The following is a 25,807-nucleotide window of genomic DNA, read 5'->3' as shown; positions in this document are numbered from 1 at the left end:
TGTTTTGGTTTTAAATCGAACCAAATCACTTATAAGAGGTTTGGTTTAGCTTTCAATCTTTGCAAATCATTTCAAAGTGTCAAACCATTTACACAAAAATATATAAATAAATAAAATTTTGAAAATAAATTATTCGAAATTTTATTTAACCCAATTAAAACTTAACATATTTAAGTTAAAAAGATATATTCATATTAGACATAATTCAATTAAACTCAAATCGACAATTATACATCTCAATTAATTAATTAAATTATATCCAAATATCCACCAGTCATCACACCTGCGAACATAAAACCCTCAAATTGAGTAGAGAGTTGAACAACTATTGCTAAATCCTATTCATCGATCCTTCATTACAATTGAGCATGCAATTAAATTTAGATTTTAATTCAACCTTGCACATTTCATTTCCTTTTACGAATAATTTTCTCAAATTTTGCCTAAATTCAAGTCAGGTTATTCAAATTCTATTATTTTTTGGTAATTTTTTCTATGTTTTTATTGGTAGTTATATCATTTTATTCTAGTAATTGTCAGGCTCCTTTAAAGTAATTCGCCAATATTTGATTAGAATAGAAACATCGGATGATTCATAAAAAATCATAGTAGCTAGGTTGTATTATATTTGAATCTTTTCATTCATTTTCTTTTGTTAGTTATTTTATATCATTCATCTATAATCAATGAATTTATGTCCTTTATTTTTATATTTATTAAGAGAATTTATTGTGTATTAAAATTGCAGATGGACGCCATGAGTATCAATTAAGAGTTTAAAATATTTATATCATGTTGTTGCATTATAATGACTATAATCATATAACTTTGATTTGCAGCTTTTTTAATTATACAATTTATGTTTTAATATGAAATTTTAGATTAATATTTATGATTTAACTTATTACATATATATATATACCGAACCAAATCGAAAAAATAATTTGGATTGGTTTTGTTTAGAATTCGAAGTGGTTTGGTTTGGTCTGGAATGGTAATATTCCAAACCACTTTAAATAGTTCAGTTTGAAAATCTGTCTTAAACCGTCCAAATCGAACCATGCTCGCCCCTACTTTTGAAATTGGAACGTGTTTATGACCTTCTTCATTTATAGAGTATCACTAATATAATTGAATCTCTACAAGGATAATTTGTATCGATTAACTTATTCAAATTTCAATTACATTTATATAAGTATGATGTCTATTAATTAGCTAATTACACATCTAAATTAAAATGCTACCATCCAGGTCAAAATTCTATTTTCCTTTATTATTTATTGAGCAATTAAATTAATTAAATTTTTACTATTATATTATTATTACTAACTTCAAACTAAATAAATTTATAAACATATCGAATTAAAATTAATAGGCACGTCGATCAAACAGGGCGTTCGTGGCACATTTCACTATAAAAAATAAGATTAGTCGCGATGAAGATAATTATATTGATTAAGTAGTCAATGCAAAATTAATACATAATCTAAATAGACGTAAAAATCATGATAAAAAATGAGTAAGCGGCATTATAAATTCCTATTCCCTTGAAACAAATTCCATCCTAGAAATTAAAACATACCAAATAAACACGGCTATTTAGTCTGTATCTCATCTTCGCATTCCCAAGTTGCTTCTTCCATTGCATGATTGATCCAAAGTATTTTCTCTAGCTATATCCTCTTTCCTCTAAGTTCCTTTTCGAATCTCTAATATCTTGATTGTTAATTTTCAAATGTTAAATCCTCACAGAGATCCAGGGATCCATAACATAGGACGTGAGATTAGTTTGAAATGTATTTCATCAACATAGAAATGTGGAACACATTATGCAACCCAGACAACACAATCACCTATCTTGTCGAGTATCTTAAAGTTCCAACAAAACAATGACCCAACTTCACTTTTTCCTAAATCTCATTACACCCTCTATAAGTACCACCTTTAAAAAGACCATTTTGCCAGTAAAAATGTTAAAGATTCCCTTTGTTTTCAGCATTTTTTGGTTACTTTGAGCTACCTTATTTGTTATTGGATTTTCTCAACAATCTTAGTCGTTGTTGGACAATTTGATGCGAACCATCGTAGCAACACTGGCTACGAAATCCACAACTAAATTGAAACTGAACCCAAGAAAGCCAAATAAACAAGGTTTTAAATTTGAATCAAGCACCCAATAATCAATTGATATGTCGACCTCTTGATTACAAGATTCAAGAATCTCACTAGGTAGTTTTGAACACCACAAGAATTCGATTCTTGATAAGTTCAATAAACTATTCAACGATAAACAAAGGATGTGGAAGCAAATTGCCTCTCGAGAAATCTTTTAATTAATCATATCAGAAGTCTCCTTTTAAATGTGAATAATGAACCTATTTATACAAAAATCTAAAAACCTAGTTCAAAACAGAAAACAAGCTTAAAAGATTAGAAAAATATCATAAAAATAGAGTTTTGATGTAATTAGAAAACTTTCTCAAAAAAAGGAAAAATTTGCCTCTGACTCGAACTATGCAACTTCATAGTTCATTCTTTGAACTTCAATTTTTATTCTGTAATAGGGTATGCGGTCGCATGGATTTTAAGCACCCAATTTATAGCCCTTGCTACCAACTATGGCAAGAAATGGAACAGTCCATCACCTCTAGGGTATAGTTTGGACCTCCTTTGAGTTCGTATCTGCCTTTTTCGTATGTACACCCAATCACCATCACATGGATCAAGGAGTACATGTCTCGATGGCTTCATTTTGCAATTTTGAGATGCTTCAAGAACAATCTCCTTTGGTAAGTCATCGTGCATCCTCTCTTGCCTAGGTACTCGTAGCAATGACACAGCATATGGATTTATGTTGCCTTTCAGATCATCTTTGTCATTCAACCCCTGCGTATAAATCCCTTCCATTGCCTTTGTAACTCCTTTGTCTCCTCAAGGATCACAAAATCAACCTCCATCAATACAAAGATATCCAAACAAGGGTAGGGTTGGTTAGCTTCATCCATAGGTTGATGCTGAATACCCAGATTGTATGGCATCTCAATAGGCTTATTCTCATGTACCAAGTCTTCAAAACCCTGTAAGAGAGAAATAGCCAAACTAGAGAGAGAATTGTTCATTCTCACTAATGCCCTCTCCAACTCACTCTCTTTTTCATGTAAGCTCACTTTTGACTTTTCTTTTCTTTGTGAAGACTCTCTTTGTTTTTCTTCTTGTGGCTTCACTTTTCATTTAGCCACCTCTTCACTCTCTATTTCTTTTTCACTCTCTTGTGGTTCTTATCCCCTTTTTTCACAATTAGCGACCTCATAGTTTTCTCTCTTGGTCTCTTGTTGTGAAAGATCTATCTCGCTCTTTTCTCTTTCTCACCTTTTACTTTGAGTTGATCTTCATACGCTTGTTGTGGTGTCTACGACACAAGAATAATAGGTTTCCTATCCTTATTAAAGCTGCACCTATTTTTTATTCCATCTTATTCCGCCTTCCTATCATGCTGCTACGACCTTCCTAACAAATGTGCCAAGCATGCATAGGAACTACATCACATAATACTTCATCTTGGTACCTCCCAAGTGAGAAACTTATCAACACTTGCCTACATACCCTAACCTCTCCACATTTATTTAACCATCGTAAGTTATAAGGTTTAGGATGTTTGGTTGTAATCAATCCTAACTTCTCAACAAGCATAGTATTAGCAAGATAAAGACAACTACATCCATCAATAATCAAATCACATACCTTGATGTTGACTTGGCATCCCGTTTGAAAGATCTTCTCCTGTGACTGCTCCATATCATCCACTTTGATTGGTGTATGGATAGCACGCATTACAATATGTATTTCTACCGTGATCAAGTTCTCAACTCCATAGCATTTGTTAGATTTGGTGTTGGCTATTCTGTGAACAAAAGGGTAAATTGTAAATGTTCAAAAGTTTGGGGTCAATTTGTTAATAGTTAAAGGATAGGGGTCATTGTGTACATGTGTAAAAGATGAGGGACTCAGTTGCAATTTTGACAAAATGTGCTAGGGTTTAAGCTATGAAGTAGGGCAAGATGTGTCGTTGAAGTTTCACTAGTTGCTCGCCAAGTGGTCGCTCGAGCGACAAAAACAGAATGGTTGTCGTTCACATCTCGCCCCCACTTCGCTCGAGTGAAATAACGTCGCTCGCTTTTCGCTCAAGCGACAGTGTTATCCATAAAACTCTATTTTTTTCGACATTTTGAACCCAACCAAAATATCAAAATACACGATATATAAGGAAAATTGCGCCGATTTTTGGTTGTGCTCTCAAGGGATTGAAATTGATGAAAACTCTCCTACACTTTGATTCTCTCATTCAACCCCATATTTGATTTGAGCAATTACATGAAAAATATCAAATCAACATTCACCAAACACCACAGGACAACCTTCTAGAGTCTTTGTTGATTCTTGGAGATCGAGGAAGGGGATCGGAGTCCTGATCATTAGAGAATAGGCGGTTCTCTTGAATCCACAGGAGATAGACAAAATCAAGAGCCGAAAATTGGTGTAACACGCAATCCAGGAGAGCTAGGTGCGGGGAGTTGGTGCAGGATCACGCATTCCAGGAAGGCTTTGAGGAAACTATGGTCAGGATGTCAGAAAAACTAGTGTAGGTTGAGTCTGGCTGATTGTAAGTTTCATTTTCGTTTATAGTGGATTCCTACTGATTTGGGCCCGAAGTTTGACCCACATTGGGGTTTCTCCGTCATCAAACAATTGTGTTATTTATCTTTCTGAAATTAATTTATGACCGGTATTCAAATATAGGATGGTAAAGCAAGTGAATTGATCTGGACAAATTAATTTTTGTGACGTCTTGCAATTATTAATTGATTGAAAAATAAAATTCCGCATAAACACCTATTCATCCCTCTCTTGGTGTTGATTGGGTTGAACTACGTTATTTCAGCATTTTCTCTATACTTCCTTTCACGCCCGTCACTCCTATCAACACCATCTCCTACAAGATTGCCACCCCTTCTTTCATGCCTAACTTCTCTACACCTCATTCTCCGTATTTCAGCCTCAACTAATACATCCTCATCTATGTTACTACCATCAACATATACATCACGGAACTCCACCCCTAGTCTTCTTCCTATCTTGCCTCTTTGCATTAGGTATTTCTATACGCTGCCTCCTTTGAAGGTTAGCAACCGTTGTGTCAAACTTGTACAGTCTGTCTCTAATATCCCCAAACATTCTTTCAAACCGTCGTATCACCTCTTCTGACTTGTTGATTTGATTTTCAATCCTGCTTGAGGTTGAATCTGCCCTATCATCCTAAAGCTAAAATAATTTATGCCTCACATATATTTTTCTCTCATGTATCACTCAAATTTTGGCTTTTACCCTCTATTGATCTCACTCATGTGCTCCAAAGAACAATCTCAAACTCACCCAAAAATTATTATCGTAGAATTCAAGCCGGATGTGAGTGAGAATTGTGACTTTAAAAGGACTCGAAAGAATTTTTAGATAAAATTTTGAGTGGAAACTATTTTAATTCAAGAAACTAGTTCTTGAATTTTGGATTGGACCAGAAAAAGAAATTTGACTCTGGTAGAATTATAGTATTCTGATAATTTCTCTAATAAATAAAATCAATAATAATTTTTTTTCTCCCTCCTTTTTTTTTGGCCTTTTTAGTTTTTGATGGAAAACTTAATTACGATAGCAACAAAACAAATGGAAGTTGATTTGAATGCTAAATGAGCCCAAAAACAACCTTTGAAAATTTTGACGGGATTTGTATGGATCAAAGACTCAAAACAATTTAAAAACACGAAGAACAATAAAAAAAAACAGAGACTCAACATAAATAAAGAGGGATATAACCTTGATTTTGGAGCCCAAGCTTTGATATCAATTGATGCGAACCAGCGTAGCAACGGTGGCTACGAAACCCATAATTAGATTAAAACCAAACCTAAGAAAGCCAAATAAACATGGTTTTAGATTTGACCTAGAAATATTGAGTCAAGCAACCAACAATCAATTAATATATCGACCTCTTGATTACAAGATTCGAGAATCTCACTCGGTAGTTTTAAACATCAAAAGAATTCGATTCTTGATAAGTTCAATAAACTATTCAACGAAGAACAAAGGATGTGGAAACAAATTGCCTCTTGAGAAATCTCTCAATTGATCATATCAAAAGTCTTCTTTTACGATGAGAATAATGAACCTATTTATAGGAAAATCTAAAAACCTAGTTTAAAATGAAAAACAAGTTTAAAAGATTGCAAAAATATCATAAAAATAGAGTTTTGATGTAATTAGGAAACTTTCGCGAAAAAGGAAAAATTTGCCTCGGACTCGAACTATGCAGTCACATAGTTATAAGTCATGTGGTCTCGTAGTTCATTCTTCGAACTTCAATTTTGGTTCTACTATAGGGTATGCGGTCCCATGGATTTTAAGCTATGCGATTTCATAACTTTATTTTTGGAACCCTTTTTTTTATGTAGAATTTCGTGATGATTCCGGATTATACTCATGGGCAAAAATTCGACTCTCGAGCTGAAAGTTATGCCCCTTTTTTAATCCATGCTACTCGTTTTTCTATATATCTTCCAAAACTTGAGTCCAATGCACCAAATATGATTTTATCTTCATGACCAATATGTAAGTTGTATATGTCATGTGTATAAAGGTACCTACAGTATTTTGTATGCGACGAGGCTCTTGCCTCACCCAAAATTGATGCGACTCCATCATTTTGTGATATCTCTAGATTAACATCATTTATCTCGATCCCTTGATGATTATACCACAACTGAGAAGAGATTGAGGCCCTTTGATTTGGCATCGAAGCCTTCCTTCTATACATTATTTGACCATACCTATATCATGTATCTTCTAATCTTCTGATTTCTTGATCATGGATCTCCTATTTGATTAAATTGACTAATTCATCATATGTTATAGGGCCCAATTGTGAACTTCTCTACAAAACAGAGTTGTCTTGTTTAAATTAGACCTTAAAGCCTTAAAAGTCGTATTTTGTGGAACACCTTCCACATGAATTATTTCTTGGATGAAACAACTAAGATAACTCTTAAGTCTTAAAAGGTTCTATGGGCTTTATCTGATATCATGAATCCTTCATTTTTAGTCATTTGTATGACTTGACATTTTTTGTCATTTATTTGTAATTTATGATTAAATTTCGGTTTCTAAAGCTTATTGATTTTTAATATTCTTGATGTGTTTAGGATTACTCTATTTTTATGTAAAGGCGTGATGAACTAACATCAACATTGATTTATTAAAATTTCGTTGAGATGAGTCTCGTCTAAGTTCAAGGCAATCAGAGGCCTCAAATCTTTTATTAATCAATTTTTAAAGTTCCATTTCTTTGTTTAAATGAGCCTTGATGATTGAGGCATAAATGTTAATTCTAAGACACGTGGGCATGCGATGAGACCCATTTTTCGTACCAAATGTAATATCAAAGTGGAATGTAATAATTTTTGGATTTGACAAATGTTGGAATGCCGAAGTAGAATTATCCAAAAAATAAATAAATAAATAAAATAAAATTTAAAAAAAAATTAATTCAATAAATAAGATTGTCCAAATGTTCAATTTTATGTTATATAAAAAATAAAGACTTCAAATTTTTACCTAAATTCGATGGTCAATTCTTGAATTAATTTTGAATCACGAACTTTCAGCTTTTAATTACAAGGATTTGATGTTTCAAACCTCTAAGTTTTTTATGGTATTCTCTAAAGTCAAGACTAAACCTGTGCGTAAGTACATTCTTTTAATTAAATCAAGAAATTAATTTTTGAATTGGACGAATGATAAAAGTGAGAAAAATAATTTTTTTGCGATTTTCCTCTCTCCAAATTTGAATACTATGAAATTATGAATTATGATTTTTGTAAGATTTCTATTCAATCCCATAGGATGTCTATGTTCCATCTAATTTCTATTTATAGATATAATAATTCCGATCCTTGTATAATAATAATAATTTCACATTCAAATAAGAGTTCTAATAAAAATTCAAGTAGGAGTTTTAATTAAAATCCAAATTCAATTAGTTTACATTTAATTACATGTGTAGTCCTAGAACAACAACTACAATTATAATTAAGTTTATAACTTTTATAGTGATTAGAACTAAGTACAAAACTTATTTGTAATTACAATTAAGTGCAATACTATTATAATTATTGTAATTAAGTTCCAATACTTTATAGAGCTACCACAAAGACCTAATTGGACGTATATTATCCAAACTCCAATAATTAGGTCTTGTCTAGTCGACTATAGACCACCTAATTTAGATGGTGTTTGTGAGCCATTTTTATGTAAAAATACATTTTGGAATAGTAAATTGATGGAAAATGTGTGGTTGAAAAATAAGGAATTTTTTTATTTACGTGTAAAATTAACTTAATGAAGAATGTGTGATTGAAAAGAAGATAGAAAAATGCAATTTTAAAAAATGGGTACCAAACGAGGTCCTAATTATTAGTCTTTGCTTTTTTCATTAAAGACAAAAGACTGAATTCTTGAAATATATAAAATCATGGAAGCCAATAAATCTATAATACTTTCCTCTGACCTACTGTATATGTATTTTATCGCTGCGCGAGATTCGATAATTATGTACGAGTATAAATGACCGCTTTGTCCTAATTATTTTCATTAATTTAAGTTTTATTTTTTTTTCAAATGGTCCTGTGAACTAATCACAAATGGAGAATTATAGTCGTCGCTAAACACTAAGGGCCTGTTTGATTGGCCAAGAATTCCATGGAAAGCGAAAATTTCCATCTTTTACATTGTTTGATTTCATTTTTTTAAATCATGGAAATGGTTTTCCAAGTTCCCCCAACGTGCCATCTTTCCTTCTTTTTAAGGAATTCCAATTCTTATAGGTTTGGTCAGAATTGGAATTTCAGACAACATTTATTTTTTATTTTTATAGCAATGAGAACAAATTCTATGCTTAATTGTAAAAAAATATTTTCTTTTAATTGATAATTTCTATATAAAACAAGGTTAAACAAACACCAAAAGATAGATATTTTTCTTGACTTTTTTTGACAACGAAAACAAATTCTATCCCTAATATCAGTAAATTTTATTCTTTCAATTGACAATTTTCATATAAAACAAAGCCAAATGAACACAAAAAATACTTTTATTTCAACATTTTTCACATGAAAAATTATATCAATCAAATACAATAATTTACAATTTCTAGGAAAACAATTTCTAGGCAATTCAATTCCCTGAAATTCGTTTTCTTTCTATCCAAATTTCATCTTTATAATCAAATGGACCATAAGCTCAGACTTTAACCTGTCAATAGAAAATAATAAAGTAGTCACTCTATCCAATTTTCAGGGTGATGATTCTCAACACAAATTCATGTTCTCTACTTCGCTCATTTTCAAGTTCTCAACTCATCGAGATATAGACCAATCAAATTGATCTTACACATTGATAAATCAAAAAACTATTAAAATCACGAAAAGATATACATAACACTGTCAAAGGATTTAAACAAAATATACAATGGTGAAGTAAAATTTAATCCTCCGTATGGTCGTACTATAGGGCTAAATTCTGTATGTGCTATGTTGAGTACACTCTAAATGCATTAAGGTCATCTTTAACTATTTTTATGATAATGAAATATCACAAATCCGAATAATGAATCGGTCATTACTACAAACTTTCAGTACAAACTGCCAACTTTTATACATTGGTTGTGAACAAATTATTTATGATCAAAATATAAGTTGTGTCATATTGTACTTCTCAACGCAAGTGTCAAACTTATATTATTACAAGTGATCATAGGTACTTTAATTCGCACATTCAATAATAATAAATACAATAAATAAATATTCAATAATAATAAATACAATAAATAAATAAAATCACAATTTATTTATTATAACTTAGAATTTTATCATAGCAAAATATACTATATAGACACACAATCTAACAACAAACATTATAATTGTATTGTGACGGCTGTTTCATTTTGTAGTGTGGTTGGTTATAGGGCCGGGAAAGGAATAAAATATCTCAATTCATTGTCTAGTTTAGATATTTATTTTTGTACTATCATATCTATAATTAATATATTAATTATCACATTAAGTAAGAATTATTTTTTGGATGATTATAGCCCTATTACAATTTAAACATTTCAATAATATCCAAATTTTCGTTTTTCAATATGTATTTAATTTATAGACTGTAACAACTTTTTGTTCATGCATGTATTCCCTATAATCAATTTTCAATTAGTTAGTATCCACATTCAATTAATTAGTATTAGTTATCATTTCACATTCAAATTCACGTCCATGTCCCTATTATTAATTCTCAATTAATTAATATTCACATTCATATAATTAATATTAATTAAAATTTTACATTTAAGAGTGTAGTTCATTATTCACGTCTATGTATGTTAATCACCATATATTTTAACTTACTTGAAAATTAAATTATATTCATTTAGTATAAATGATTTAATGTTCATTTTCATGTATATATATTCGTCGATATTAATTCTAAATTAACGAAAATTCACATTAATTCATGTATTGTATTTGCCATTCATCTTTATTTATGCATTCAGTTGTAAATCTCATACTCACTTTTAAATGCATTTTACTATTTACTTGCATGTATAATAATTACCCTTTTATTTTCGGCTGTTTGCATTTATCCAATATTTAGACGGCCTTGTCTCCGTTTACCTTATGGGGCCGGTCGAGTGCGAGGTTTTGCCATCCGTTAAAGGTTGGGGATTTCATTGCACTTTCTGAAAAGGCTCGAGAACCTGCTACAAATTCCCCTTTATTTGGACCTTCTTCTTCTAATTTTTTTTATTTTTTATTTTTTATTTTTTATTTTGCGTGTTCTTAGGAGTTTTATATTTTTATTTTATATTTTATTTTTGGTGTTCTTAGGAGTATTTAACAGAAAATTACTAGATCTGGCGACTTCTGATACGTAACACGACTTAAGTTGAATTCAGGACAAGACTACCTGATTACAGTGCAGAACTCTATTTTCCAGCCATGAATTCCCTGTCTATACTCCGGTAGTCTCCCTCTCTCTCCCCCCTTCCCTGCCCACTTCCTTCGGAGTGTTCTTTGTTTGAATTTTATGCATATTAAACTGAAAACATGGTGTATTTATTGAAGCAGTGGCCCGTCAATTGCACGAGCTTTGGGTTTAATCAAAGCTTCGAATTCCATTCCCCATAATACAGCTTTTTCTTTCTCTCCTCGTCCTCTTGAATGCCGCAGGTACAGATATTAGTTTACATTGGCCTATAGTTGCTTGTACCCCTTATGCACATTTTGTACCTTTTCATTTCTTAATGTTTAAGTGCTTTATGCCCAGAAATTTAAATTTTTGTGTTGCTGTGTTTCCTTTTAACCAAATAATATTAGCTTGGATTGGAAGCAGAAAATAGAAAAGAAATAGCTTGGACACACTTTGCACAAGTATGTATGTATAGTGGCTTGAAATTGAATTGAATTGGGGGAAATCTGGCATTTTCAAGGAATAGCTCGGTTTTGGAAGTAAAGAATCACTCTCGTGGCCCATAGAAGCTATAAAAATACTGTAGAAATATGGAAAGATATCAAATGAGTCAATAAATTATATTCGAAGAATTATAAGCAAACGCATTGTAAGACTAAAAGCATCTCTCTTCATGTTTACACTTGGGGTCTTGTTTGGTTCAGGGAATCACCTAGAACAGAAAACATCATGTTTACCAGTGACTTTTGTCTTATAAGAGCTATTGATTTTAAAATGGATTTGTTATAATTGATATTGAGTGCTTCAGACAGTGTTGCAGTAGGTCTTTTCTTGTAACTTGTAAGGTGTCAAATGCTCCATGATTGAAATATTAATGTGCTCCTAAACACATATCTATCATTGACTCTGGAGATTGTATTATCCCATGCAAAAATATTTAGACAACAGGCAACATGCTCATGCCGTAATGCTTCTTACAATTTAATCTATCAGTCTCTATGTCCATCAAAATAGATGGTCTTATTAGTAAATATTTCAGTATGCATTGTAAATAGTGAATTGGATAAGCACCTTCTAAGCTCAACTCTAAATGGCTCCACAAGCTCTACAGAAGACTACATAACGTCTATTGAATGAGCAACAGTAGCTTGCTTAGTTAGTAGCTTGCCTCGAGGAGTATAGAACACTTATTTTCCTTTTATAAATAGAATTCATGACTAGTGATGCACTGTGTATTGTAAGCAAGATCTCTTCATTGTCAGTATGGTAAATCAAGTATTAATAAATCAATGACATTGTGCGCATAAACTCTGACTCAATCTGAGATTGTTTTTGAGGATTTTGGATATGTAGAAGAGGTTCAATGAAAGTGTTGCAATTACCTCTCTTGTGTCACTGCACATTGAGATGGGAGATATTGACAAAGATGGTACCAGCATGACCATTGGCAGTGCAGACAATAAGCTTCTCCACTAGCTAGTTATGAGATAGTGGAAATTGACTCTGATGGAATCAATGGAAGGCTTCCAAGAGTGAATTAAAATTAGGGAAAACAGAACACAAGTAGCAGCAGCAAAAATAGCAACAAAGGAGTAGATAACCACTGCAAGATGAAGAATCAAGGAAGAAGAGAAGCAAGAAAGGGGGAGAAGACTGGAGAGAATGGAGGGAGAAGCAGGAGAGGAAAACATTGGCAACAAACCACGCACAATTCTAATTCATCAATGCTTTAAATAGAAAAATAAACTTAAAGACAAAGGTTTTGGCCAGTCCATTAATACAAGCCCAACTAGATAAAGTAAAAAAATCCAATAATAACAAAAGGATGTTTGCATCAATTCTTCCGAGGTGGAAGATAAACTCGACTCCGTCGAGTAGACAAATCACAGCCGACCATAGTCGAGCTCCCAACCATAAGCAAGGTGGATGAACTCATGCCACGGGGAGGATCTTTTTTAAGAACCAAATATCAAAACCCCATGATTGATACTTGATAGCAATGAAAATTGTAGTTTATCCCCAAGAATATAATCCAACTAAGAGTGATCTCTCCTTTTTATCAAATACCGATATTGAACTCCAAATATCATCTCCAAAACCTTCAAGTGGTTGTGCATAATGTGGAGCATAAGAAGGTAGCATCGAAGACTGGCCTCACGAGACTTTTTCAGTCAAACAATGCCTTAATCGCGTTCACCACCAGCATCCATTAGCCGGCCACCCAATAAACCGCAACAACACCGATCGATAGTTGTACTCACCTATCTATACCTCAACTTCATATATCACCCCATTATCTTTCTTTAATCCGTCAATCGACTGTGCAACACCATCATCATTACTGGTTGCCAATACACCGCAGTTGCCTAATTCTTCCAAAAATTGATTGTTTGTTTCACTTCCTAGTGGCCGCTTCAACAACTGTTCGGCCTCTACTCTATTGGAAAGAAATGGAGATATAAACATCAACCCAATATGGCTAAAAGGCCAATACCCACCACCCAAAATTCATGTAGCCCACTACCCAAAATTCATTTGGTCCTTTTAAGTTTGGTTTTATGTATCATAGCTCCTTTTTGTAATTTTAAGCGGGTTTTGTTTGTTTGCTTATTAGATAGAAAAAAAAAAAAAAAAAAAAAAAAAAGGGGAAAAAAATTAAAAAAAAAATAAAAAAAAAAAAAAAAAAAAAAAGAATACAAACCCTACCTTCTTCTTCACCATCTTCATTCCATCATCAGCAAGGAAAAGCTATTGATCAATCTTAAAGGTGAGCTACTAGAAAAATTATCTTTTCATGTCATAGTTTACTACATTAAATGTTTAGTACAACATGGTATATTTAATTGAACATTTTAATCTCTTATTCATTGATGTGTTTTATTTTTGATATATTTTTTAAGGGAAAAAATACCAATATCCTCTAGAAAATGTGAAGGATTCTATATTTAACGAAGCATTAAGTTATTCCTTCTTTATTTGTGGGAAGATATTGTTATGTTGTAGGTGAGAATTGATTATCACCATTAATATTTTCAATAATATTTTTCAAACAATCAAACACATGTTTTTAAGCTTTTCCAAAAATTATGGCAGTTCAACTGTCGAACAAAAAAAAAAAAAAAAAAATTTTTTTTTTTTTTTTTTTTTTTTTTTTTTTTTTTTTTTTTTTTTTTTTTTTTTTTTTTTTTTTTTAAAAAAAAAAAAAAAAAAAAAAAAAAAACAATGGGGAAAAAATCTAAATAAAAATTGAAAAAAATAAAATAAAATGAATTTCATAAAATCATTTGCATGTAATATTTTTTTACTTCAATTAATTGATAGTCACTAAGAAAATTCAGTTGTCGCTTTGCCAAGCTTTGCTAGCTTGAAAATCGCAATTGGGGCATTATTTGACTCTTTTAAGTTTTGTGAGGCCAGTTTTCGATGTTAGCTTCTCGTGCTCCTCATTATGCACCACCATGGTAAGATTTTGGAGGTGAGTTTCATGTGTTTTTACTACTTAAAGTTTAGTATTGGTATTTGATATAAAGGAGAGATCATCCCCTTGGTTGGATCATATTCTTAGGGATAAGCTGTAGTTTTAATTCCTATCAATCATGGAGTTTCAATATTTGGTTAAGATTGTCCCCTGTGACATGAGTTCATCCACCTTGCTTATAATTGGGAGCTCAACTATAGCCATTTGTGATTTGTCCACTCGACAGAGTCGAGTTTATCTTCCACCTCGGAAGAATTGATGCGATGTTATTATTGGACCATTTTACTTTATCTAGTTGAGCTTATATTAATGGGTTGGCAAAAGTCCCCCGTCTTTAGGTTTATTTTTCTATTTAAAGCTTGTAATTGAACTTAGAAAGCAGATGATGAATTAGAATTGTGCTTGGCTTGTTGCCAACGTTTTCCTCCCCTGCTTCTTCCCTTCCCCTAGTTTTTTCTCAGGTTTTCTCCCTCTACTCTCTCTGGTCTTCTCCCCCTTTCTTGCTTCTCTCATTCCCTGTTTCTTCTTCTTGCTGTGGTTATCTTCTCCTCTGATGCTATTTTTGCTGCTGCTGCTGCTGCTTGTATTCTGTTTTTCCTAATTTTAATTCCCTCCTGGGAGCTTGATTCCTACATCATACTCTCTGTAAATTTCACCTAATTCACGACAAAATATTCAAGTATGCTTGTCTGGTTGTGCACTGTTGTCAAATTTGGTTTTGAAGTGGATAGTATTTGCTAGACTACAGAACACATGGTGTGGAAAGGGAAAATTTATTTTTTTCAGAGAGAGAGCAATCACATTACCACGTTCATTCACAAGGTACTGGTCCTGGATGAATAGCTTACATCAAGAAACAATATGAACTACAAAACACACAGAGTGATATATTAAGCGTCTGTTTGAGCCACATTATTTGAAAAAAATATATTTTTAAACAGTGATTTGATATCATTTCAATCACACATTCTTCAATAAAATAATATTACATGCGGATCAAAAACTTTTCCTTATTTTTTAACTGCACATTTCCCGTCAATACACTATTCAAGAATGCATTATTACCAAAATAATGTGACTCAAACACTCCCTAAATAAATGAACATTTTTTACTCTATAACTGTACAATCTCAAAGCATTTAATGAAGACATGTAAAATATGCAAATAATCTGAAACAATTACAATTTTCCAACTTCACTTTCTACGTTTATAGCTTATTCCTCAAGAACCAAATAAAACTGTCGCTACATGGTCGAACAACTATGATTTTTCCAACTTTACTTTCTGCTTTTACAGCTTACTCAAGAACCAAATAAAACTGCTGCTACGTGGTCGACCAACCAAGAACAAGAGACCTTCAGAGGAGTAATAGAGTTCTAGATCAGGCTATGGATATTCTGAGGCGAACAATCTGATTGAACATGTTGCAAAAATTTGATCGAACAAGTTGCTCGGAGATTTGGGAGAGAAACTTCCATCCAACGTGCCCTTCCACAATACGATTAGGAACATCAAAGCAGAGTGGTATGTTCCCAATCTACTCAGCCATAAGAGGCGAAAAAAGCTATAATGGATTATCAATATCTTGGCCTGTATTGTTAAAGATATTCTGAACCATATGGATCTATGATGTCGGTGTAGAACAAGGCCGCAAGGGTAAAATCTCCCATCCAACAGTCATGCCAGAAAAAATGTAATACTAACTCAACTCGGCACAATGTTTTGTTGCGTATGGAGCGATCGGCTTCAGTCATCACTGGACGAGTGAAGATTAACAAGGAACAGATGCCAACAAGGGCAAGTGCTAAGATATTATTTGACCAGCAGGAACTGAGGTCAAATGATCGTTGAGATAAAAAAATTCACCAAAGCTTTAGGGAGAGTGTAATATCCTACAATCTCCTAAGTTCGTAGCTACCTTCCTCTTTGAGGAGGTAAAGATCCTCACTTCCTCCTATGTGAATAATTTGACTAATCCTTGGAATTCCAAAGGAATTTAGTAAGCCTTTGTTTGGTAGGGATTAAAATTAGATTTTCAGTAAATTTTGATAAAAGTTGATAAAATATGTGGTTGAAAAGTTGTAGGATCTTAAAATATGTGATTGAAATAAATTGTTGACTTTGACTTATATTAAAATCTAAATTTTAATCGATACCAAACAGGGGGCTAAATATACTCTCCGACTTCTTCAAAACAATCTTGGGAGACTGCATAATCTGAAATAAAGAGTGGAATAGAGTAGAGAACATGTCTCAGTAAAGTAATTTGACCTTCGAGAGGCAATAGACTTAATGCTCAGTCTTGGCCCCCTGGGAGGCAGTAGCCTCAGCCCGATATTCTGCTCTTGACTTTATGAATGAGGTCATCATAAAGAATGATCCATCGAGCCCCTTTAAATAAAGGGACACCAAATAAGTGAAGGGCTATTGCTGATGATGAAAGTCTATCAAATGCTCAAGTCTCCTAATCTGACTGGTAGACTCCCAACATGGCAAAATAAGATCATTCTTGTCCTTGTTAACTAGTTGACCATAAACACTCTCATAGTGCTCAAGGCAGAAGCAATCTCTACATAAACTATTTCTGACCATTTGCAAATATGATCAAATATTCCATATTAGGGTAATTCTGAATTGGTGGGCAAGTATATGGGAGAAATATTTTGCAGTAATAATAAAAAGAGAGTGAGTGATAGGATCACCCTGTCAAAGACCACGGGAGAAATAGAAAAAACCACAAGTTCGTTCATTAGTAGCATCAAGAATCGACATCCAGAGATGCACCTGCTGATTCGATTAATTCAAATATGATCCAAGAAACCTCAGTCCATGCGGTCATATGCCTTAACCATATCAAGTTTAAGGACAACATTACCTCACCACGCTCTCAAATTAAGATTATAAAGAAGCTCCTGAACCAGGAGGACATTACTTACTGCGAGCAAAATAATTTAGCACCGCCTGAAACACATCATCATGAACAGGGAGGGAAAATGTATGTTGCGGTTGATTAGAAAGGATTTAAGTCAGGAGTTTCACTAGCATTTTATTTAATTATGGAGCTAGGAACGGGCCATTTTGAATCATTGCGAAATGGCTTTTCCATTTCCAGTGTTTGGTTGCTGACGGGGAAACCAAATGAAAATCATCCTAGCACCATCATGCCACTAATCCTTGTACATATTAAAAATGTAAACACTAGAAGGAAAAAATAATTTAACAAACAAATCAACACAATACATGAATATTAGATAAGTCATAAATTCAAAACCCTAATATTTCTGTAATTGTTCTTGGAATTTACAGAAAAGGCCATTCCTAATGAAAGGATTTTCCCAACTAAACTTCATCCTATCATATTCCTTTGTGGAAGTTTTCCTTGTAAAAAAAAAATAAAAATTTAATCCTATCATGCAGTGGGCATGAAAGAGCTAGAATAGCCTTTTCATTGTATGCAATTCCATAAAACAAACATGGTATTGCCTCATATATTCACTACCTAGCTATACACAACAAAGAAACTGGGTTTAAGTTAAGAAATTTGGATGTGACGTGGCTTTTAAATAAGCGTACCCGATTTTATTGCCATTCATTTCTTGTAGATATGATTTGGCTGAGAATCTTTTTATTAATATCTAGGTATCAAGCGTCTGCTACATGTAAATTATGGAAAAAGGATTGTAATAGGTGAGTATCTTCGCATACATTATCGTTTTTAAAATGGAAACTAGTTTACCCATTTTTAACCTCATGAAACATACATGTTTCAGGGCCCTGTCATCTGTTAAAGCCACCAATGATGAAGAGGCTGCTGCCAGAGTCACTGCAGTAGATGCCGATACAGGGGCACCCACTATGTATTAACCTCTTAACCTGATAGTGATTATGCTTTGATTTATTTAATCATCTAAGTTTAAATTGTGAATACTATCCAAAATTTCAGCTGTGCATATGCTTCAGTAATTTAGCCTCTTCACATTTTTTCTTTCTTTACAATTTTCTCTTGCAAGTTCTAATTCATCATCTTTTTAGAATGGTCACAATAATTGTGTAATATTCGGATAATGAGGTATTCTCTACTGACATTCGTGGATCATGAGCATTAGATGCTTAGCTAACCGAGCATTTTTACATAAAATTTCAAGGCAGTCAAACAATTATTTTATTGCCATTATTCAACAGTCCTAATTTTCATTCATTTTGAAAAATGGTGTCTGTATATACGTTTGCACTATACTAACAGACTGGAAATATTTTGTATTGGGAGTATATGGAAAAAGTTGTGAGAAAGACATTTATTTGGTATTCAATATCTTACAATTCTTTTGTATGGCATGGGTTAAAGAGAGGTTTAAGTAAATCAGATGTATCTTCTTATTTTTTAAGACGCTCAAAGCATTTTACTCTGTACTCTGTGACCAACAGATGTCAAAAGTATTTCTATACTTGGTTAGCATCAATATAGTTATAAACTACATATCTCCAAGATTGCATGTTTAATTGTTAACCTGAGTATTATGTGATGCTATGCTTTCTTCATCTATTCTAGATTTGACAAGATAATTGCAAAGGAGATCCCTTCGTCCATAGTATATGAGGATGATAAGGTCCTTGCTTTTCGGGATATTAGCCCACAAGCTCCTGTCCATGTTCTTATTATTCCAAAATTTAGGGATGGTTTAACACAGCTTGGCAAGGTAATTTTCTTGTTCTTGCTTAAGCTGAGCCTCTAGTAGTTGAATAACACTAGTCATTATCAGCATTTTGGTAGGAAAAAACTTAAGTCATATTTACCTAGCATAATTTTGATTTGAATGATCCAAGATAAACAGACAAATTTGCACCTGGTGGTGACAGTTAATCATCATCAGAGTAGAGGACAGCTACAAGTCAAAAAGTGCTTACATGTTTTTTTATTTTATTTTTTATTTTTCATTCTTCATGTTAGTACCGTCACTAGAAAGGAAGAGAAAAATTGTGAGTGAAATCTTGGATGTGTCTCAGTGGATGTATTTTAATAAGATCTTGATGTTTAGTAGGCTGAACAAAGACACGGGGAGGTATTGGGTCACCTTCTTTATGCGGCAAAATTAGTGGCGGAGAAAGAGGGCATTGTTGATGGTTTTCGTGTTGTTATTAACAGTGGTCCATCAGCTTGTAAGCACCTCTCTCTCTCTGTGTGCGCATGCATGTATATGTGCTCGTGCACATATATGAATTCACATACCAGAATAAAAATTATGACATGAAAGTGCTCACTTCCTTACTCTCATGAGAGGGAAAAAGACATCATCATACAACTCTGCAGGATTGAAAAATTTTAACAGATTGTTGTTACATTCATTCTCTTTTGGATAGGAATAAATGACCTTTCAAGTGCTATGATCATGCCTTGTCAATCAACTCTATAGTCCAATTGTGCATTCAGCATATTCTATATAAAATTATTAGTAAAAATAATACTTGAAGGATATACACCAATACTGGGCTTACTCACTCTTTCTTTCTCTAGGTCAATCTGTTTATCATCTTCACTTGCATGTACTTGGAGGGAGACAGATGAAATGGCCCCCAGGTTAAGATACAGATTCAGATGCCTAAAGTTTCTTGGTTTTGGGGTTTCGTCAGTTGCACTCTCTCCCCAAGAATCCAGTACCTTTAAGCTCTTAATAGCATAAGTTTTTCTTCTGAAGCCAAGATGGCATATTATGTGTTGAAACTGTGAAAATATACCCACTTCTGTAGTTGGTCTAATAAATTCCTGTATAATCTGAGGGATTACGAGTCATTGGTTTGATTTCGATCCATAGTATTCTGTTCCCATTAGCTCGTTGATGTGATCGTGCAAACTAGTTTTACAGTGCCGGGTCTCTTTCCAAAGCGTACGTTGTGGCATGCTGTCGGTATTCTGTATCAATCATTGTTTATGTTAATATATAAAGGTGGTTCCCGTTAAAAGAGGTCATAAAACATGAAGAATAGGGTATAAAATAGGAATACAGGAAACGAGACTGGAATTTCAGTTTGTACTGAGCAAATCATTTATAGGTACATCAAGAAATCAACTGAGCTTTTAACTATGGAATAGAAGTGAAATTCGTTACCCAGTTTCTCAATATAAATAAGTAGGAAAAAACTAGTTTTCCAGGGCCACATGGACCCTGGATGGAAAGGGGGGCCAAATGGCGCCTGACAGGGCCCCCCACCTATAGGGGGCAGCATTTGGCACCCTGGACGTATAGCATCTCTCAAATAAGTATTGTAGGAGGATTGAGGTGATTCTGCTCAGCCTGATCAAGACATCTCCTAGCCTCGAGGAGTGGGCAATTTTCCACGAGGAATTAGGTACAATGAATAATTCCGTTAAAATCTGAAAATAAGATTATAATATCTGAGATTTGCAGTGACCAAAAATCTGGTTCGAGCATAGCATCGTGAAATCATAGTATCGCTTGAACCGCTGACTGGTTTGAGCAAAGACATGAGCAATCTGGTTCAGCCAATTCCCGCACCACAATTCTTTTGTCACGATTGGTCATTAGCTTGATAAGAGGTAGTTTCGAAGTGACTTGGCGCCAGATTTCTTTCACAGTTCCATTCGGATCCTCATATTGAAAGTATCGTTTTACCTATATATCAAATAAAAAATTTTAGTACCGAAAATTCAGACAAGTAAAAAAATTGACTTTTCATAGGATAAGCAGAAATTTAAGCTCATAATATCTTAAGAATGTTAAGCTGAGAATATCATAACCTTAATCAAGTCAATCTTAAACTAAAGTAAAAAATATTCTAAATGGCTAGGAGAACTATAGAAAGAGCTATCTCCAACGAATTTTGCCACTTGTACATCACTTTTTGCCATCCTCGTCGACAGAAAGTGCGTTGGCAAAAACTATTGGATGAAAAAACAGATTTTTTTGAAACTGTCCAATGACAGAATGGCATTCTGTCAAGGAAGATGTACACCAAGCATGATTGATCTCCAGCACATGCTAGAAGAAACTATTCAGAGTATATGTAAATACCTTTTTCAACTCTTTTTGTAATTCCAAAACAGATTTTTTTGAAACTGTCCAATGACAGAATGGCATTCTGTCAAGGAAGATGTACACCAAGCATGATTGATCTCCAGCACATGCTAGAAGAAACTATTCAGAGTATATGTAAATACCTTTTTCAACTCTTTTTGTAATTCCAAAATTCTCTTTGTGCTCACCCTTCTTAAGGATTTAACCAAGTATCCAGGCTTAACAGCTGTGTTGGTATCCACGAAAACAGCAATATTTTTGTAGTTTATAACATCTTCGAAAGGCAACTCAATGTAATCGCTTACAATAACAGGAATACACAAGCTGACAATAGCATCAAAAAGTCGACAAGCTGATGGAGTATCACCAGCTGGATGCAAACAGAATTTTGAAGTGTGCATTCCTTGTGTTGCTGCGCGTCGACTCTCTCTGGACTGGGCACCATGTTTTATAATAACATCCTTCTCCTTCTCAAGCACTTGAAAAAGCAAGTCACGAATCTTCCCACCCTGCATTTCAAATAATACAAATATAATAAATTCGTGTGTACGACCACATTAATGCAGCCATATTGCCACACGCTGTCAAACAAACAGCAAATGATTAAGTAAACAAGTGATTCCAGTGAGGCAAAAAGGCTGGAATTCAGAATTTAGAAAAGGAGCAGAAATGATCAAAGTTCTTTCAAATTCTCATAATCACAAACTACTTCATCAATATGAAGCATTACAACCGATCTAAAGAGCATATTTCCATAATTTCAATATATTACAGATATTTAAACTTACAAATGCAGACATAAACCAAATATGCTTGAAAAATTATAATGCTAGTATAATACCACTGTAAGATAAATTAGACCGAGGACTGATTTGAGCAGAAGAATATCGTCAAAGGAAAATGCATTATTCTAAATACTCTTCTTTTAAACTTGATTTTCTAGAGATGTTTAGTGCATGCACCAGAGCCCTTTTTTATCTTGCACAGATGCAAGTTTTGAAACTCATGGCCACTCATTGACAAATGAGCAGCTTCAACTCTCATTTGATACTGGAACAAAAAGATGTGAGCAATCACCGTATCCTACCAGCTTGGAGTGTTCACAAGATAATATTATTCCTTCCAAAACCCTAGGGATTGTAATTAATACATGGATAAGCTATCTTAAGAGAGTGGTTGACGCCTTCTTCTGTGCAAGGATATCAAAAATTTCAAGAAAGAAACACACAACAATTCAGTTGGCAGATAAAGCAGAAAACCAGAATCAAGAATCTGATAGGACTCAAAAGGCATGTATACTTGATTCTGTAACTCTGCAGACTACATTTCATTAAAAAATTATGCATACTTGATTCTGTATATCAAGAATCTGATTGGACATTAAAAAAAATAAAAAAATAAATAAATAATAAATAAATAAAAATAAAATAAAATTATATGCATACTTAATCTGAAACTCTACAGACTGCATTTCATCTTTTCACAATACCAGTTAAGATCACAGAATAACTCAATATAAAAACTAGAAGTTCAGGATTGTGCTTTGAACCTGACAAAAAAAACTGCCTGTCATTTATAATAAAAATATATTTAACCGACCTTAAGCCTACTGATATCAAACTATCAACGTTAACAATATTAAAAACAGGTCAAGTATTTCTTTTGATAAGAAAATCAGAAGAACAATTCAAATTCACTTCCCAATTTTTTGGGAAGTGCAGAATTTTCCCATCCTGAACGCATGCACTAAATATGTTTAGTTCAACCAAACTGATGTTTACAATTTGGTCTGTATACCTAAAAGCTAAAAAATTTAAGTGGTCTCTGTACCTTATCCTTTGTCATATGACTAACGAATAAATTCAAGACAAGATAATGATCCATGGATATAAAATTTCACAAGTCACAGGAGTGGGATATAAAATTTCACAAGTCACAGGAGTATATTGCAACTTATGATGAACTGAAATAGGGAAAATGATATAATTGCCAAAAGATCATTACCTCTTTTCTATATCGATTTCCCATAAAGAACAGCAGTGACTTGCGATTCCCAACCCCTATATCCCCATTGTATGTATTAATGCGATGTGAATATGGCAAGATCACATCCTTAACAAGTGATGCTTGATTGTGAGCCAACCTCCCAAAATCGGAAACCAAAAGCACCCCATTCTTCACCCGATCAATAATCTTGTATAACGCATTGGGATCCTGACATATGAATACATGATCCCATCCATTATTCCTCTTCCAGTACACCTGCTCCTCCAGCCACTCCATCAAAGCCTCCTGCATCAGAAATCTCCATTGACATAAGAGCTCATCTTCATGGATCGGTCAGAAGGTAGAATCTTGAAGCACAACTTACCATATGTTAGTTCGTACTTCATACTACACTTGCTGCATCTTGCCTCTTTTTGGAGAGTATTGTCTGGCTAACAGAGGCAAGGTACAAGTATTGAAGTACGACGTACAATGAATAATTTTGTACTACTACATTATCCAAGTTGAAGATCCAAAAACACACGCAGAATTCAAAACGGATAATCTTTGAAGCTCAAAAAAAAAAAAAAAAAAAAAAAAAAAAAAAAAAAAAAGGATGCTATACCTGCATTTGCTCATCGTTGTACGTAGGTCTATCCGCAGGACCATTTGCATTGGCGGGTCGGATCGGGTTGACCACGAGGCTTAGTGACGAGAAAAACGGCACATAGAAAAGATCAGCATCCTCCGGGTCGATAACCCGAGTCACGGCGGAGTTTGTACGGTTTTCACTCGGCCGATTTAAATCAGAGAACAAGTACCACTCAGCCGAGTGCTGGTTCCCCGGATACTTCAACAGTACGTCGTTCTGCACCGGCTTACCTCCACGCGCCGCCGCGTAGCTCTCTATCACCCCGTATGTAAATCTCCTCGGCAAGTCATACATATATATTTTCACCTTATTAACGTTAGAATAATCGGTGTCAAATTTATTATGTAAATTAGAATTATTATTGCTGTAATCGGGAGGAGTGTAGAAGAGGAAGGTGTAGAGGGCAAAGATGGCGAGAAGGGAAGCGAGGACAAGAGTGGGTTTTATGTATGATTTCCGGGGCATTTTGATAATCGTTTTAGCTTTCTCCCTGTTCAGATTTGGTGAGGTTGGCGGAGAAGGAGATGATGCGGCGGAGGACGGTGGCGGCGATCTGAGCTTGGGCCGTTGATTCATTGTGAATAGATGGCATGATTTTACGCGTTAATTTTACACACAGAACATGATTTCACGCGTCAACTCACATAGGACATTAACGCACAGAGTCTAGAGTTAATTGTCACAATGATCATTATATTTGTGTAGCGTTGAATGAAAGAATTTTAAAAACTAAACTTATTCAAAAGTTGACCGCTATTGACTATCATAAAATCTGTTTCAAACCTTTAATGAAATTGATGATGTGGTTAACGAAATACATAGGTGATGCCCGTCACACCATTACCAAATTGTCACATAAGGAAACGTCTTTTATTGTTCACCAAACTTTGAAAAATATTTTTGATTGTTCACTGAACTTTGAGATGTTCGAATATTGATCACTAAACTTATAAAAATGATCGTGTCATGTTGTTCATTTAAAAGTATGTACTGCAAGTGCATGTGTTATGTACAAGGGTTAAAGTGGACAAACGAGTTCGGATTATCGATCCAACAAGAAATGGTTACTCAATCACGCAATGTTTATATATAATTTTAAAAACAAAACAAACAATAAATTTGTTTAAAACAAGTGTACTTGCGATACAATTTTTTTTTTAATGAACAACAGGTAGACATCCTTTTTATAATTTTAGTAACCAAAATTCGATCACTTCAATGTTCAATGAACATGTCAGTCATTTTTCAAAATATGTAGTAAGCAGCTGAAAAGTTTTTCAAAATTTGGTAAATAATAAAAGATGCTTTCTTACACGACAATTTGGTAAAGCCGTTACAAGTTGTTTATCAATCTTATAAGTTAAGCAATTTTTCTAAAATGATCTTCTAATGAAAACATAATGAAAATCTTGTAAGGATGCAAAATTGTAGATGGCACCAAGAAGCATTTATTTAACAAAGCAATATATCGTCTACTGAGAATTTGCTTAATCATGTACAACGAAATTTAAATAAAATTTCAATTCCCATTAAGGATCTGATTTGTGTTTCGATAGAAATTGTGATAAAACTCATACTTTTGTTGAATT

General features: G+C 33.5%; 2 protein-coding genes across 5 annotated transcripts; one reads left to right on the top strand and one right to left on the bottom strand.

The window, feature by feature from the left end:
* Positions 1–10,955: 10,955 nt before the first annotated feature.
* Positions 10,956–20,409, top strand: LOC111382382 (14 kDa zinc-binding protein-like). 4 transcript variants are annotated; one of them, XM_023006329.1, is made up of 7 exons: positions 10,959–11,122; positions 11,226–11,330; positions 18,189–18,236; positions 18,320–18,406; positions 19,099–19,246; positions 19,589–19,706; positions 20,062–20,409. In XM_023006329.1, the coding sequence occupies exons 1-7, from the start codon at positions 11,100–11,102 to the stop codon at positions 20,127–20,129; spliced, it is 597 nt and encodes a 198-aa protein (XP_022862097.1). In that variant the 5' UTR covers positions 10,959–11,099; the 3' UTR covers positions 20,130–20,409. The 4 variants fall into 4 exon arrangements, with proteins under 4 accessions (XP_022862099.1, XP_022862097.1, XP_022862100.1 ...); XM_023006330.1 differs by having other exon boundaries at positions 10,961–11,122; positions 11,229–11,330; XM_023006331.1 differs by lacking the exon at positions 18,189–18,236 and having other exon boundaries at positions 10,956–11,122.
* A 126-nt stretch (positions 20,410–20,535) lies between these two features.
* Positions 20,536–24,902, bottom strand: LOC111382381 (probable arabinosyltransferase ARAD1). The gene is made up of 4 exons (XM_023006328.1): positions 24,192–24,902; positions 23,585–23,872; positions 21,724–22,089; positions 20,536–21,178 (listed from the first exon to the last, which is right to left on the bottom strand). Exons 1-4 carry the CDS (start codon positions 24,792–24,794, stop codon positions 20,990–20,992), a joined length of 1,446 nt encoding a protein of 481 aa, XP_022862096.1. The 5' UTR covers positions 24,795–24,902; the 3' UTR covers positions 20,536–20,989.
* Between the last annotated feature and the right edge of the window lie 905 nt (positions 24,903–25,807).

The sequence above is a fragment of the Olea europaea genome, unplaced genomic scaffold (genome assembly GCF_002742605.1).
Source record: "Olea europaea var. sylvestris unplaced genomic scaffold, O_europaea_v1 scaffold2485, whole genome shotgun sequence".
Lineage (NCBI taxonomy): Eukaryota > Viridiplantae > Streptophyta > Magnoliopsida > Lamiales > Oleaceae > Olea > Olea europaea.
The sequence above is the reverse complement of the archived record's forward strand: the minus strand, read 5'-3'. Positions and strand labels throughout refer to the sequence as shown.

Excerpts from the sequence above, each read along its gene's own strand:
- LOC111382382 (XM_023006329.1), top strand. The coding sequence starts at position 11,100 with ATGAATTCCCTGTCTATACTCCG. Across the intron at positions 11,331-18,188 it reads CGTCCTCTTGAATGCCGCAG|GTATCAAGCGTCTGCTACAT; the intron begins GTACAGATATTA and ends ATTAATATCTAG. Across the intron at positions 18,407-19,098 it reads GATACAGGGGCACCCACTAT|ATTTGACAAGATAATTGCAA; the intron begins GTATTAACCTCT and ends CATCTATTCTAG.
- LOC111382381 (XM_023006328.1), bottom strand. The coding sequence starts at position 24,794 with ATGAATCAACGGCCCAAGCTCAGATCGCCGCCACCGTCCTCCGCCGCA. Across the intron at positions 23,873-24,191 it reads ACAACGATGAGCAAATGCAG|GAGGCTTTGATGGAGTGGCT; the intron begins GTATAGCATCCT and ends TTTCTGATGCAG. Across the intron at positions 21,179-21,723 it reads TACAAAAAGAGTTGAAAAAG|GTAAAACGATACTTTCAATA; the intron begins GTATTTACATAT and ends TTTGATATATAG.